Source organism: Archocentrus centrarchus, chromosome 13, assembly GCF_007364275.1.
Source record: "Archocentrus centrarchus isolate MPI-CPG fArcCen1 chromosome 13, fArcCen1, whole genome shotgun sequence".
NCBI classification, from domain to species: Eukaryota; Metazoa; Chordata; class Actinopteri; order Cichliformes; family Cichlidae; genus Archocentrus; species Archocentrus centrarchus.
Genome location: NC_044358.1, coordinates 12,201,442 through 12,215,883, shown reverse-complemented (window position 1 = coordinate 12,215,883; position 14,442 = coordinate 12,201,442). Strand labels below are relative to the sequence as shown.

At 45.9% G+C, this 14,442-nt stretch overlaps 2 protein-coding genes across 4 annotated transcripts; both read right to left on the bottom strand.

Annotated features, from left to right (window-relative positions):
* Positions 1 to 55: 55 nt before the first annotated feature.
* LOC115790962 (zinc finger protein 2 homolog) lies at positions 56 to 6,400 on the bottom strand. 3 transcript variants are annotated; one of them, XM_030745001.1, is made up of 4 exons: positions 6,208 to 6,400; positions 2,598 to 3,126; positions 1,861 to 1,926; positions 56 to 1,558 (listed from the first exon to the last, which is right to left on the bottom strand). In XM_030745001.1, exons 1-4 carry the CDS (start codon positions 6,334 to 6,336, stop codon positions 84 to 86), a joined length of 2,199 nt encoding a protein of 732 aa, XP_030600861.1. In that variant the 5' UTR covers positions 6,337 to 6,400; the 3' UTR covers positions 56 to 83. The 3 variants fall into 3 exon arrangements, with proteins under 3 accessions (XP_030600861.1, XP_030600864.1, XP_030600863.1); XM_030745004.1 differs by having other exon boundaries at positions 1,876 to 1,926; XM_030745003.1 differs by having other exon boundaries at positions 2,598 to 3,123.
* Positions 6,401 to 6,526: 126 nt separating this feature from the next.
* Positions 6,527 to 13,410, bottom strand: LOC115791252 (oocyte zinc finger protein XlCOF6-like). The gene is made up of 5 exons (XM_030745420.1): positions 13,310 to 13,410; positions 11,972 to 12,562; positions 10,941 to 11,302; positions 10,696 to 10,765; positions 6,527 to 10,589 (listed from the first exon to the last, which is right to left on the bottom strand). The coding sequence occupies exons 2-5, from the start codon at positions 12,366 to 12,368 to the stop codon at positions 8,995 to 8,997; spliced, it is 2,424 nt and encodes an 807-aa protein (XP_030601280.1). The 5' UTR covers positions 12,369 to 12,562; positions 13,310 to 13,410; the 3' UTR covers positions 6,527 to 8,994.
* Positions 13,411 to 14,442: the final 1,032 nt, after the last annotated feature.

The window sequence follows — 14,442 nt, the reverse complement described above, 5'->3', positions numbered from 1 at the left end:
TAAAGATAAAAACGGCCCAGCCTTTTCCAGCAGCTGGCTCCATGAACACTGAGTGGGAAGCGAGGAATTCTGAGTCCTCGCCATCAGGATGCTGCGAGTGCGTGCCCCGGCATCTTCTGGTAGTTTTCGCTGCAGCTGTGTTTCTTGAGGAGCCTCGAGTCTGAGAATCCGAGTCCGCAGCTGCTGCACGAGTACGGTCGTTCTCCCGTGTGGGTCTGCATGTGAAACTTGACGTGCCCGAGCTGCCTGAACCTCAGGCCGCAGACCTCGCACTCGTACGGCTTCTCTCCCGTGTGGATCAGCTGGTGTCTCTGGTAGTTGGTGTACATGCGGAAGGCCTTGCCGCACTGCTCGCATTTGTGCGGTTTCTCTCCGGAGTGCTGCAGCTTGTGGGTCTTGAGCGCCTGACGGATGATGAACCTCTTCCCGCACACATCGCAACCGAAGGGCTTCTCTCCGGAGTGGACCCGCTGGTGGTAGTCGTAAGTGGCTTTGTAGAAGAAGGACTTCCCGCACGTGTCGCAGCGGTACTGCATGTGACCCGTGTGGATCAGCTCGTGCCTCTTCAGCGAACAAGCCGTGTCGAAGCCCTTGTGACAGGTGCCGCAGCTGAACTGCGTCACGTCCACTATTGTCCTGTCCCGCCGGTAGATAACTCTGCGCCGGCCTCGCTCCCGAGACCGCCTCCTCATGACCTGCCCATGCTTCTCGTCGTGAGTTACGTTCTGGTGTCTCTTCAGGTGGCAGTTGTACAGAAAAGTCTTCCCGCACAGGTCGCACATGTACGGCTTTGACGCTCCATGAAGAAGCATGTGTGCTTTCAGCTTGTTGGCCTGAATGAAGCCCTTCCCGCACACCTGACATTTGAACGGCCTCACGCCCGTGTGGATGTGCATGTGTCTCTTCAGGTTTTGAGGCAGAGTGAAGCCCGCGCCGCACGTCTCGCAGGTGAACATCTTCCCTCTGTGGACCGACTGGTGCGTCCTGAGCGATCGCCTCTTTATAAAAACTTTGCCACACACCGTGCATTTGTACGGGTGCTCCCCGGTGTGGGTGCTTCTGTGGCACTGAAGGGTGAAGGCGTGTTTGAAGCTCTCCCCGCACTCGGAGCACTTGTGCGGCTTCTCGACCGTGTGCACGAGCTGGTGAGACCTCAGGCTGTATTTGGTTTTGAAGCCTTTCCCGCAGGTGGAGCAGGTGAACGGCCTTTCGTTCGTGTGCACCACCTGGTGCGTCTTCAGCCCCATTTTAGTTTTGAACTTCTTCTGGCAGAGCTCGCACTCGTAGCTGGCGTACTTCTTCTCTTCGTGCCGCAGCAGGTGGTGCTCAAAAGTCGCCGCGTTCCTGAACTTTCTCGGGCACTGGTCGCAGGCGAAAGGCCGCTGCTCTTTGTGGGTGTTCATGTGCTTCATGAGGTGGAAGAGCCGGTTAAAAGTCTTGTTACAGATGTCGCACACAAACACCCTCCCTTTCTTCAGCACCTCGGCCTCCAGCCTCTTTTGGCTTTCGGTGTATTCGGGCTCAGCTGTGTCCTCTGAGGGGCGACCTGCTGCAGCACCTGAACAGAAGGTCAAAGTTAGCACAGATGATTCAGAGAGAAAAACTACAGATGTTACATATGAAACCACTGCAGCCAAAGTCTCGTGACTGACAAGCCAATGAGCAGACTCTGGGCACAGAAACAGCTCTGGCCTCCATGGGTGGCCCCCTCAGAGGAGGATGAATGGTTTTAATATAACCCTGCTGGATTGTGTGTTTCTGCTTTGACAAAGGTCCTGTTAGGCTTCACCTCCACTAATTCAGCAGGTATGAACAGAAATAATTTCACCCTGTCTCACTGTAAATGACTTCTATATTTACCATTTAAATTCTCACCCGGTCCATCGTCTGGTAAAGAAACCGCCTCCTCCGTCACCTCTCCACCTCCTGAATGAGAATCAGCAGCAGGGGATAAAAACAGAGACGTTAATCGTGGCTGAAATCAGCTGCTTCATCAGATATCCCAGGTCATTTATTATGAATTGTTTGTGAGGACATTTCTGTGTTTGCTGGAGGAGCGTTTTCTGCATTATAAAGGAGGCTTATGGGACATGACGTGTTAGGTTGTGAGCTCCACGGGGTAGAATGATGATACTGGTCAGCAGAGTCTGGAGGCCATGAGCAGTGAGGGGGTGAGACTATGGCTTATATCTGATACCTACACCTGGTTATCTCTTTGCAGGGTCACAAGTGGAGGAAATTCTAGCTGGCTGGTAAAGCTGGGAAGCAGTTTACCTATACTTCACAGCTTTTATTTTATACTTCACAGCTTTTATTTTATACTTCACAGCTTTTATTTTACAACTTGAAGCAGGGTTTGATTAATTAGTGGCCCACAGAGCAGTAAAGATGTGACTCTCCCAGCTTAGCCTGCTGTAATATTTAACTTGGGAAGATTTCATGTAAACTTTGCGGCAGCGTTTCAGCAGCCATCCCCTCTCTTTCTAGCAGAGATGCCTGCAGCATGCAGGGGTGAGTCTAAAGAGCAGCATGGGAAATACCACTGAAAAAGAAAAAGTCCACATTTTCATCATCTGGGAACTTTAATGGAAATTTACCAGGATCACGTCCACCATCCACCCCAGCAGCAGAAAGAGGAGATGATGTGGAAAGGGACTGCGCCGCAGCAGCAACAGGAGCAGGGGGAGATGTTTGGCTGACTCTTTGCACTCGAGGAGCAGCAGGAGGCACCGGTCCTGTGAAACCCTGCACCACAGGAGCGGCCGCAGAAGGGGGGACACACGTTTGGCCGATTCTCCGCATTCCAGCGGGAGCCGCTGCTGATCCGCTGCCTCCCTCTGTTAGTTTATCTGTCCTTATTTTTAACTTCCCCAGTGGCTTCAGGGTGAAGACCTGCCCGCTCTGCTTAAACAGGACCGGGCAGCCGCTCAGGACGTTCTCTCTCCACACTCTGGCATTTTCAAAGCTTTCAGTCACTGTCTTCAGCTCGCTCTCCAGCTGTCCCACTTTGGCCTTCAGAGTCCTGTTTTCAGTGATCAGCAGCAAAGACAGCTGGGAAAAAACGGCGTTGATTTTTCTTGCTGCCTCGCGCACCAACATCTCCACAACGCTGTCAAAATCCAGCTGCTGGGAGTAAAATCAAGAAGAAACAAAGATTAGCTTGGAACTATGGGCCGTCAGTGTAAACAGAACATTCAATACACCTCGTGCTTAGCACCGTGGAGCCTGATTGGAATTTGCCATAGAATACCAGAACTGGCAGGTCCACCACTGGAACCCTGTGCTTTTCACAGGTGAGAGCAGGTTCACCCTGAGCACATGTGACAGACTTGAAAGGGTCTGGAGAAGCCGTGGAGAACGTTATGCTGCCTCTAACGTTGTTCAGCGTGACCGATGTCAGGGGCACACAGGCTAGGCATCGACTGCCATCAGGTATCAGGGTGAAGTCCTCAGACCCACAGACCAGGAGGACCCACCTGGTTCCTCCTGGTGCTGACAATGCCTGGCTTCATGTGGTGTTGAGACTTTGATAGCAGAGGGTATCTGTTGCTAAATAATCTGTGGTGTATTATTATGGACTAATACTCCCTTTGATACATAAAATAGGAAAAATAACCCCACTTTTACATGGCTGCAACATTTCTGATGCTCACACATGAACGCATCAATAATTAATCTATAAACATTCTGAAACGAGTCAGTGGTACTGTTATTTAGCTAATATTTGTTTAATGCACAAGTTTTACTCGTGTACAAGATTTAAGGACTCTTACGAGGAGTTATTAGTAAAAAAAAAAAAAAAAAATATATATATATATATATATATATATATATATATATATATATATATATATATATATATATATATATATATATTAGGGGTGGGACTTTAACGCGTTAATTTCGATTAATTAATTACGGGGAAAATGATGAATTAAAAATTTTAATCGCACTTTGCACCGTGGAACGTTTCTCAGTGCACGAGTTCCAGGCATACAGATTATATCGACGCACAATGTCCAAATTCAGGGGCCACATCCTTCGAAGGACCCGGCCCACGTCCTTTGCAGCCCACGAAGGCCGCAAAGGCCGGAAGTGAGCAGCTAGCCTTCATATCAGCATCACCTGCCCTCATCTCTGCGTAGCTCATGTCGCCTAGCAACCATGAGTGCGAAGCACAGCTGTGTAAAAGCAGCTGGTTAAATGGAGAACGAACTTTTTCTCCTTTTTGTGGTTTAATTTAAGTCTTTATTCAAAATAAGCTCTTAAAACAAGCAGGACATATTTCAACATCAAGGAATACAGCTGAGCTAATGATTAATTTCCAACTATAACAAGTGAGACATTAATGTTGAATAAAACTATCCAGTTATGATGCTTAACTTTAATTTCAGGAGTTTGCTTATCACAGGAGCACTTCCACCCTTCGTTGGTCTGTGTAGTAGACTGGTGGGAAAATAAACAAAATTTTGAAGTTTAAGCTTATGTATATTGATTCATTCATCAACTAAACTTAACTTAATATTTATCATGTCAAATATTGAAATGCGATTAAAATGCGATTAATTTCGATTAATTAATTACAAAGCTTGTAATTAATTCGATTAATTTTTTTAATCGAGTCCCACCCCTAATATATATATATATATATATATATATATATATTTGTGTACACCGTACTGACCTTACAGTCATGGGCGTACATGCCCCCCCCCCCCAAAATATTGGAGACAGGCGCATTCGTCCCACCCAAAAGTTACAAGGCGGAGGAATCCTTGATTTTGAAATCTTTAACTCGCGTGCTTTTATTTTGAAGGCGCAACATAGCGTCGTGTCACCGCGCTCCCCCCGCCCCCCTCTGAACGGAGGCAGCGGCAGGAGTCAGAAACTCTGAATGAGGTAAAACCGTCTGTCGGGAATGTTACCGTGAATATGGCCGTTTATAACGGCTTGTCGTCAGTTTACTTTCAGATATAGGATAAACTTGACTTACTGGACAAAAAGTCAATTTGCCAGCAGTTTGTTGCTGCAAATGAGAGGCGGGAAAACATTTTGCCTCTTTTGCCCAGACCAATGTTTTTAACCCTTTGTATACTTTGGCACCTGTTTGGCCAATTATTAAATGCAGGCCTGTAAAGTGCAACAGCACACTGTGCTGTCAGTGAGGCACATAGCTTGTCTATTAAATGTTCACTTTTATTTATTTCTGTTGGTTATTATTTTTATTGATATTTATTGTTATTTGTTAGATTTTGTTCTTGTTGTCCAGAGTTTCAAACTGAATAGGCATATTTTAATAGCTGTTTTTTTTTATACTTGAGGTTGATATTAAAAAGTGAATAATTAGTTCATTACATTATCTGTGAGGCTTCTTTAATGTCAGAACGTTGTTTAATTCATTGACAGTCAGCCTACATAAATGCATTTTTGACCAGTATTAAATGTTTTCGACCAATAAAACGTATCAAACTTTGCACTTGTGTGCGCTACAAACTTATTTTTGTGCTACTGAAACATTTAGCTTTCTAGTACCAGTGCAGCCACCTGATAAAGTAAGTGTACAGCCCTGGAATGACATGATCATTATGCTGGATAAAAGACTCAAGCCATTTTGTTTGGTGGTTTGGCCACGTCTTACAATTATAAAACATACACATATGTATATGTTTGGGTCTACACGACTCTATTTTTCCAAGAAACATTTGAAAAAAATTTTTTATGCTTTGCTCAGAGTATTTATGGATCCGTCAGGTTTCTGATGTGTCCCCCCCAATAGTAAACTCATTCCTACGCCCTTACTTACAGTTAATTAACAGGACGGTAGAAAATGCAGATTTACTACTAAAAGAAGTGATGACCGTAACAAATAACAGCGCTGCAGGACGAAGGGCAGCATAAATAACAGCGTCAGTCTGCCCACCAAATTACTGTTAGTTAACTGAACAGGCGCTATAAATATAAACCAAACTCTAAATAAAACCTAGTATTATAATCCAGCTAAAATATTCCCTTTATTAAGAAACAAAACTTTGACAGCGTGACGAACGTCCGCCATCTTTGTTTTGCGTGTCGTCGTTGCCCTCCATCGTGGTTTTATTCCGTCCGTCCACTCTCCCCAGCACAGCGTCTCCGGCGCGGGTACGACCTGAAGCCGGCGCGCGGCGACGATAAAGCGCCGCTCTCAGGTGTCCCTCACCGCTGACTCACCTGACGTTGCAGACTTTGTTCGTTTGCGTCGGTTTGGTCTCTTGAATTTCCGGTAACATCGACAGCGGTCCTGATAACCGTCTCCACGATGGACTTCGTTTCTGAATAAAACACCGTGTTTTCTGACATTTTGCCTCCGCGGACAGCAGCCGACCGTTACCGGAGGAGATAAACAGCTCACCGTTAGCGCCATTCACTCCGGAAACGAAAGTAGCTCAAATGTAGAGATTTCAAAATAAAACTCATGACAGTCACTTTGCAAATGCTCTTTAATTGGAACTTAGAGCGAGAAAAAATATACACACATATTTCAAAGAACTGAAATAGAAAGTCATTTTACACTTTGATTTCTATTTTGAAAATAACATCTTAATGGTATTCAACAGGATTTTTACGAATTCACAAAACTTAATACAGTTTAAGAAATCTTTCAAAATAAAAATTAATTAAAATGCCCAATTTAGTATCAACTGGCAAAAGAAAAATGGGTTTAGTGGCTGACTCCTACATCACCTTTAAAACATCTCAACATGTGTCCCACCTCAATATCTCCAGTTTTAGGTTTCACCAGGCTTTTAAACAGCTGAGGTTAAAGAAGCAAAATCATAACATAAAAAAAAAAAAAAATGCCACAAACAATGCTGCTAACCTCTATTGAAACAAGAGCTGAAATCATATTTACTGCAATTAAATCACCTTTGGATTGATCCCTTAACTCTAACATCTAAAGAGTGAGCAGTACCCGTCCCTTAGGAAGGATGCACAGATCAGTATCGGCCGATATCAGCAAATAAGATGACATTTATGTAAATCAGCGGCTGATCTTATTTCTGACCACGTTTAAAGACTGTAATTTTATTTGAAATTACTTCTATTGTTAGTTTTAACATGACAGTCCAGACTGTCACCAAAATTTCAGTGCATCTCTAATCAAAAGTAAATTTCCCCATTCTGTCAACAAACTGGGATCATAAGGCAAACTGCACCAGCTCTCCTCAGTGCAATGCAAAGATCAGCGCAGCAGCTTAACAACGGGAACAAAAGCAGACCAGCGGACTAATCTGAAACTCAAATATTGTTCTTACAGATACTGGACTTGTATTAAAGAGCCATTTGAAACCATTAACCAAATTATTCTCACTAACTGTCACTGAAATGTGTGGCGCCTTGCACTGTGTAAAACACACACAGTGTTTGCAGTGTTAGAACAGACACTGCATAAGGATGAGTCTATGGGAGAAAGAGCCAATCAGCAGCTGAAACAGAAAATGTCAGCCAATCAAGTTGCTGTAATGATGCAGAGGTTCACAACCATTCATTACCGTAACAAACACGTACAGTGTGTTTGTGTATTTCTTCAGAGCTCCGCGGACTGAAACGTGTCGGCACTCTGGACTGAACCGTTGAGCGAGCACCGAGGTCGTAAAACTGTGTGTAGTTTTAAGCATTTTTAAATGAGATTTGGTGATTTTATAAGTTAACGAATCTTTCCACTTGCATTTACATCACAGCTTTAAAATAACTGATAAGAGAAGGCCGCTGAGCTGTAAGACTTCCTCGTAGGAGGACCTTTGCTTCTTTCACGCCTGTGCTGAACGTGATCACGTGGCGCTGCAGTCGAGTGGATAGATGTCAGTTTAATCTGACACAAAACATAGAATACACAACCGTTCCTGTGGTATGAAGTTATACAGAACTGTGCTGGTTAGTGGGATTGACTTTCTTCCACTTTGCTGTCACAGAGAGACATCGAGGGTTCTGAAACATCGAGCTGTCTCAGACCCGAATGGCATCGCATTCGTAAAATATGAAGTTAGTTTCAATGTTTGTAACATTTCCGACAGCGACCAGCAAGAGCAGCAACGTTTAATCGTCAGTTAATCAAGCACTGAATTTTTTTGATATGTTAACCTCTTAAAGGTACTTTTTGTAGGTCCCCTGTGAAAATTTTAACTCCAACTTTCACCTACAGGGGGCGCCGTTTAACCAATGGGTGTGTGGACTGTTTTCAGATTGCATTTTTTGCACTTCCGCAGGTCACCGCCGCTGTAAAGAAGAACCCGCTCGTAATAATTAGCCTGGTTGACTTATCGCATCATCTCGTGGTACGTGCAGCCCTACTTTAACTTCAGCTGTGATCTCTAACAGTACACAGGTGACTTGGACATGAAGCCGTAACAGCTTTAGTTAATTTTAGAAGGTTTTTAAAGAATTTTAAACAGTGAGTACCTTTAAAAACCACGTGGTCACTGCAGAGTTACTTAGGGGTAGGATTAGGGTTAAGTCATACAAACATAGAGATGTTATGTTTGATATGAAGTCTCTCCCAGGCATTTTGGCCACAGCATCTGGGTACCAATCTCCAAACCTACCACTAACCCTAAAAAACAACCAGGTGGATGAAGAAGAGGTTAACTGACGGAGGTGCACGATGCAGTCTGGACATTAAACTCTTATTAATGTCTGACAGCATGCATGTGAGAAAGGGTAGATAGCGAATGGATGTCTATGGGATGCTCTGCCTGAGGGGGGGACCCACACTTTCACTGAACTGTGCATTTCTTGAAATGCGAATGCCTCCGGTTCAAATGATTTCCTGCTCAGCGCTCCATGTGGGAAAGGGCAGCTTCAGACGATATTCCGGATTCTCTGGTCTTCATGTGTGAAAACGTCTTTGTTCAGTAAGCAAAAGTTTAGACAAAAAGGACACTGGGCCTGTAGGTAACTAATGCCTCCTTTTCATTCATTATTCCTATTGCTGACCAGGTGATGGCGTCGTCACAACGCCTACGGGGCGTCACAGCTGTGCTTCTTGAGCTGCCTCGAATCGGAGAAGCCTCGGTTACACTGCTGGCACGAGTAGAGCTTCTGGCCCGTGTGGATCTGCAGGTGGGACTTGAGCTGATTAGACTGGTGGAACTTCCTGTGACAGAACGTACACTCAAAAGGCTTCTCCCCCGTGTGGATCCGCATGTGCCTATAGAAGTTTCCGTCCGTCCTGAAGGACTTGCCGCACTGGTCACACTTGTACGGCTTCTCGCCTGTGTGAATGCGCTCGTGCTGCTTCAGACTAGCAGCGTGGAAAAACCTCTTTCCGCACACGTCGCAAACAAACGGCTTCTCGCCCGTGTGGCTCCGCTGATGATAGCTGAAAGAGTATTTGTTATGGAAAGACTTCCCGCAGATGCCACAGTTGAACTCTTTGTGCTCGCTGTGGCCTTTTTCGTGAAGTTTGAGCGAGCACGCGGCGCTGAAGCCTTTCAGGCATATTTTGCAGCTGTATGGTTTAACCAGCGACTTGTTCTGGCGGCGAGCCTGGCAGAAATTCTGTGCGCCGTCCGACTGCTCGTTCCTGTCGGCATGCACATACCTCTGATGTATCTGCAGCCTGCAGTTGAAGAGGAAGGTCTTCCCGCACAGGTCGCACATAAAAGGCTTTCTGGCACCATGGATGAGCATGTGGGACTTGAGCTTGTTGTTGTCCGAGAAGCTCTTGCCGCACTCCTGACAGCCGAACGGCTTTTCTCCCGTGTGAATGCGAAGATGCCTTTTCAGGTTGTTATTCAAACTGAACCTCGCTCCACATACGTGACAGGTGAAGGGCTTCTCTCCCGTGTGGACCACACTGTGTCTTTTCAGCGCCGTGCCGGTCCGGTACGACCTGTTGCACACGGGACACACAAACGGACTGTCGCCCGTGTGTTTCCTCTTGTGCACGGTCAGCGAGTGGGCATATTTGAAAGTCTCGTCACACATGGTGCATTTATATTTTTTGGTGTTTGTGTGAACCATCTGGTGGAAGCGAAGCGTGTCTTTACTCTTGAACTCCTTCCCGCATGTTGCGCAGCTGAAAGGTCTTTCTTCCGAGTGCACGGCCATGTGACACTTGAGCTGAACCGACGTCTTGCAGGTCTTCTCGCAGAGCTGGCACTTCAGCAGCTGTTTCCATTTCTCGTGGCGTAAGAGGTGGTTTTCCAGAGACTGCTTAATTCTGAACGTTTTCCCGCACTGATCGCAGGAGAACGGCTTCGGAGGTTTGGATCGCTGGTGACGTTTGAGGTGGTTCTGAAGCGACTCCTCTTTCCTGTACGATCGTTTACACTGAGGACACGGGAAGGGCAGCGGGGCTTTAGTCGCCTCATGGCGCAAAAGGTGATTTTCCAGAGATGTCTTTTCCAGGAAACTCCTGCCACACTTATCACAAGGAAAAGGCTTCTTGTGGACCTTCATGTGTTTCTTTAATTCACCTTTCCAGTGAAAACCAAGGTCGCAGTGCTCACAGAAGAACCGCCTCGCTGTCTGTGAATCTTTCTTCCTCAGCCGTCTGCCCTGCTCGTCATCCAACTTGTTTTGTTTCTCTTCAGCGGCGTTGTCAGCGGAAACTGGAAATGAAGGGGAAAAATGTAGAGATTAGTGAGGATTTCCACCTACGCAGCTCCTTCCCAAATCGGCATGTTTATGGTCACATCTGAAAAGCAACACCAGTACCTGTTTCACTCTTAACAGCTGCCCTTCTTGTTCTCCTAGTTCTCGCTGAAGCTTCTTCTTCCAAAGACTTCTGCGATAGAATAGAATAAGTCCAAGTTTTATCTTCAATTTGAACAAAAAGATTTTCTAAGCTTTTTCTAACATGCTGAATCTGTGAATATAGCAGACAAACTCCAGTATCATCTCTTTTCCAGTTAACATCACAGTAAACACAAACAGAAACACGGCAAACAGAAACCGCTGACCTTTTCCTGCATCGAGTCGAGACCGCTGACGGTACTGGAGTCTGGACTGGGGACGTCTTGAGGTGTAGAGCCCGGCGAGGCTGCCGGTTTGAGTAGGAACGCTGCGGGTCCTGTTGCTTCGGAGACGGTTGAGGACTCCGCTATTACTTGGCTGGCACCAACCAACAGCACGGTGGGAGCGGAGCTGACTCCGCCCACAAACACAATCGGGGCAACCGCAGGTTTGGGGACGGTCGCTGATGCAGCCGTGGAGCTGTGGACGACTTCAGGAGATCCTGCTGAAACCAGCAGAGAGTCTGAAATTGATTCCTCTGCAGCCGACTGTGGAGCACCCAGACTGGTAACTGACAGCACAGGACCTCCTGCATTGAAGGACAAAGTTACACAACAATATTTAATGAATTCACTGTCCGAATGGAGCAGCACTGGCTAATCGAATTTAAGTGTCAGTTACGGATTTGGCTCCAAACACTTATGAAACATGATAACTGGGGTAAAACATTTATTCCTTTGCATTTAAATTCATTTGTTTAGTTGAGTTAGAGCCAAGATGTTGAAGAATCTGCATCTAGAAGAAGTTAAGGTAACAATGAGGTTTCTGCAGTTGACTCTGTTGCCCTTTCTTGCCCTGTGGCTGCTGTGCAGCCCTCCAGCTGCATGCAAGTCTGCCACGTTTGCATGTCCAGATCCTGGAGACAAGCCAACAGGGACCATCAGCTGCCCTTGTAGACGAGCTTTACAGTGAATATCTCCCTACAGGATAAACCGGTGTCCCCCTCCGGTTCCTGTTTTCCAACATACCAGCTGTTGGTCAGACAAAAACTGAGGGCATCACTTGGCAGATTGTAAACTGTAATGGGCCCTTTCACAATCAGCACACTAAAACTAATGAATAAAGGAATCTGCCAAGATATTCAGTTAGTGAAAGTGAGTTTAAAGCTGGCCTGAGCCCCAAACGTCCCCAGCTCAAAGATTAAATCAGCCATAATCAGAATGATTGATTGATTGGCTGATGTATGATCGCTTCTCACCCATCACGGAGCCGTCCTGCAGCAGGACGTGAGTCGGGCCCTCGCTGATGGTCTTCAGTTCCTTCTCCAGCTGCTTCATGTCTCTGCCCAGCTGCCCCACTCTGGCCTCCAGCTCCTGCTCCAGCTGCCCGGCTTTCCTCTGCAGCACGTCCTCCAGCTGCTCCACCTTAGCCCGCAAAGCCTCGTTCTCATCTAGCAGCTCCGCGGAGAGCTCCGTGAACACTCTGTGGATCTCCACCACCAGGCACTTCTCTATCTCCTGGATCTCGCCCATCCTCGCCTCTTCCCACTCCGTGTTTGGCGCCTCTTTCGCCAGCACGTCCCTGAACACAGACACAGTCGCTCGGATGGCGACTTCCACGATCGACGCCACTTCGCTGCCGAACTTCGCTTCCATGTTTCTTCAGATTAGCTCTCCGCCGGCTGTGTAACCTCGCAGCGCATCTTGAGCCCCAGTGGGGGCTTAAACTGGGTCCAGCTGGGCTGAAAACACAGCACTTCTTCTTCCGTATCAACCGTCCCGTCCTTTCGCTGCCTGTGCACCTTTGAAAAACTTCCGGGTTGCATTTCCGCCTCCGGGGTCACGCATCCCTGTGAAATAAAAGCCGCATCCGTTTGATCTCTATTATCCAACCACGTAATAAATTTTAAAAACTTAGCGCGCTCTTTTTTCCCTGTTTTTGATGAGCGGTATTTCCCAGATAATGATTTCATTAATTCTGAATAACAGGACATTTTCCTGTCTAGTGAATAAATTAACACTTCTGTTTATAAAAGCCACCTCCTACATTCAAATTCAGCAAAAATGACTGAAATAAGGAAAAACGTCATCATTAACCTTTGAAATTCTAAGGAATAACTATGCTTGTTTTCAGAATATCAAAGACCCCATTTCTAAAGTGTATACATAATAATCTGCATTTTCTGGTCCTCAAATGTACCAAAATACCGCTTTTATTTTAGAGGGGGCTGCAGTAGTGCTCGTGTTTGTGTTGGTGCATTGTAGTCCCTCCAGACACACATTAACACATAAAAGTTGAATCATTTATCCCATTTTAAGTTCTAAAAATGGCATTTCCTTTATTTTTATTTTTAAAAAAATCCAAATATTTCAAAGATTTAACTGCTGAACACTACACGTTTCCTTCTTTAGTTTCTTCAGCATCAAACTATGATTTAAAGTAGTTTAAAGTAGTAGTAAATCTAATTCACTGTTTGCTGTACAGAGAAACAGTAAGAGCAGCACATTTCTGTTACAGCCCAACATTTATTGGGGCATTAAACCCACTTTTGATTCCTGAAAACAGGTAAACCCACCAAGATCTTCATTGGCCACACCTGTTCAACTGCTTGTTAATCCAAATATCTAGTTGACCAATCACATGGGTGCAACTCGCTGCATTCAGGGCATGTAGACATGGTCAAGACGACCTGCTGAAGTTCAAACTGAGCACCAGAATGTGGAAGGAAGGTGATTTCAGTGACTTTGAATGTGGCATCATGGCTGGTCAGACTTTTTTACAAACTGCTGATCTGCTGGGATTTTCCCACACAGCCATCTCAGGGTTCACAGCCAAAGGCCTGAAAAAGAGAGAACATATCCAGTGGGCAGCAACTCTCTGGGAGAAAATGCCTTGTTGATGCCAGAGGTCAGAGGAGAATGGCCAGACTGCTTCGAGCTGATAGGACGACAACTGTAACTAAAATAAGCAGTCATCGCAGCCAAGTTATGCAGAAGAGCATCTCTGAATGCTCTTCTGAACACGTGAAACCTTGAAGCAGATGGGCTACAGGCAGCAGAAGACCACACTGTGTGGCTACAGTTCACACGGGCTCACCAAAACCGGACAAGAAGACTAAAAAAAACGTTGCCTGGTCTGATGAATCTTGATTTTTCCTGCGACATTTGGATGGTATGGTCAATTTGATGTAAACAACACGAGAGCATGGATCCATCCTGTCTTGTATCAATGATTCAGGCTTCTGGTGGAGGTGTAATTGTGTGGGGGATATTTCCTTGGGCACTTGGGGGCCACTTAGTACCATCGTCTAAACACCACAGCCTGCCTGAGTATTGCTGCTGACCATCCATCCCTTTATGACCACCGTGTATCCATCTTTTGACGGCTGCTAACGCCTCAGGACGCAGCTCAGACTGGTTTCTTCAATGAGCTCATTTTAGTCACATGGCCTCCACAGTCACCAGGTCTCAGCCCAGCAGAGCACCTTTGGGATGTGATGGTAGAGGAGATTCCCATCTGTATTTAGACCCCCCCCCCCCCCCCCCCCCCCCCCCAGCGCTGCTCAAATGACTCACAAAAACACACACACACAAACATCATCTTTCAATATTACAATCTGTACTTTTCAATTCAAAGAAGCAACTGTACAGAGTCAATGATTTGCAGTTGGTTCGATCATTTTATACATTATTGGTTCATTCATTCACCTTTTTTCCATGTTGGTAGTTT

Bases quoted from the DNA above. Each gene is read 5' to 3' on its own strand.
- LOC115790962 (XM_030745001.1), bottom strand. From the start codon at position 6,336: ATGTCAGAAAACACGGTGTTTTATTCAGAAACGAAGTCCATCGTGGAG. The intron at 1,927-2,597 runs GTAAATTTCCAT...ATTCTCATTCAG, and splicing joins GGATGGTGGACGTGATCCTG to GAGGTGGAGAGGTGACGGAG. The intron at 1,559-1,860 runs GTAAATATAGAA...CCTTCTGTTCAG, and splicing joins ACCGGGTGAGAATTTAAATG to GTGCTGCAGCAGGTCGCCCC.
- LOC115791252 (XM_030745420.1), bottom strand. From the start codon at position 12,368: ATGGAAGCGAAGTTCGGCAGCGAAGTGGCGTCGATCGTGGAAGTCGCC. The intron at 11,303-11,971 runs GTGAGAAGCGAT...CCTTCAATGCAG, and splicing joins GCAGGACGGCTCCGTGATGG to GAGGTCCTGTGCTGTCAGTT. The intron at 10,590-10,695 runs GTACTGGTGTTG...CTTCATTTCCAG, and splicing joins AGCTGTTAAGAGTGAAACAG to TTTCCGCTGACAACGCCGCT.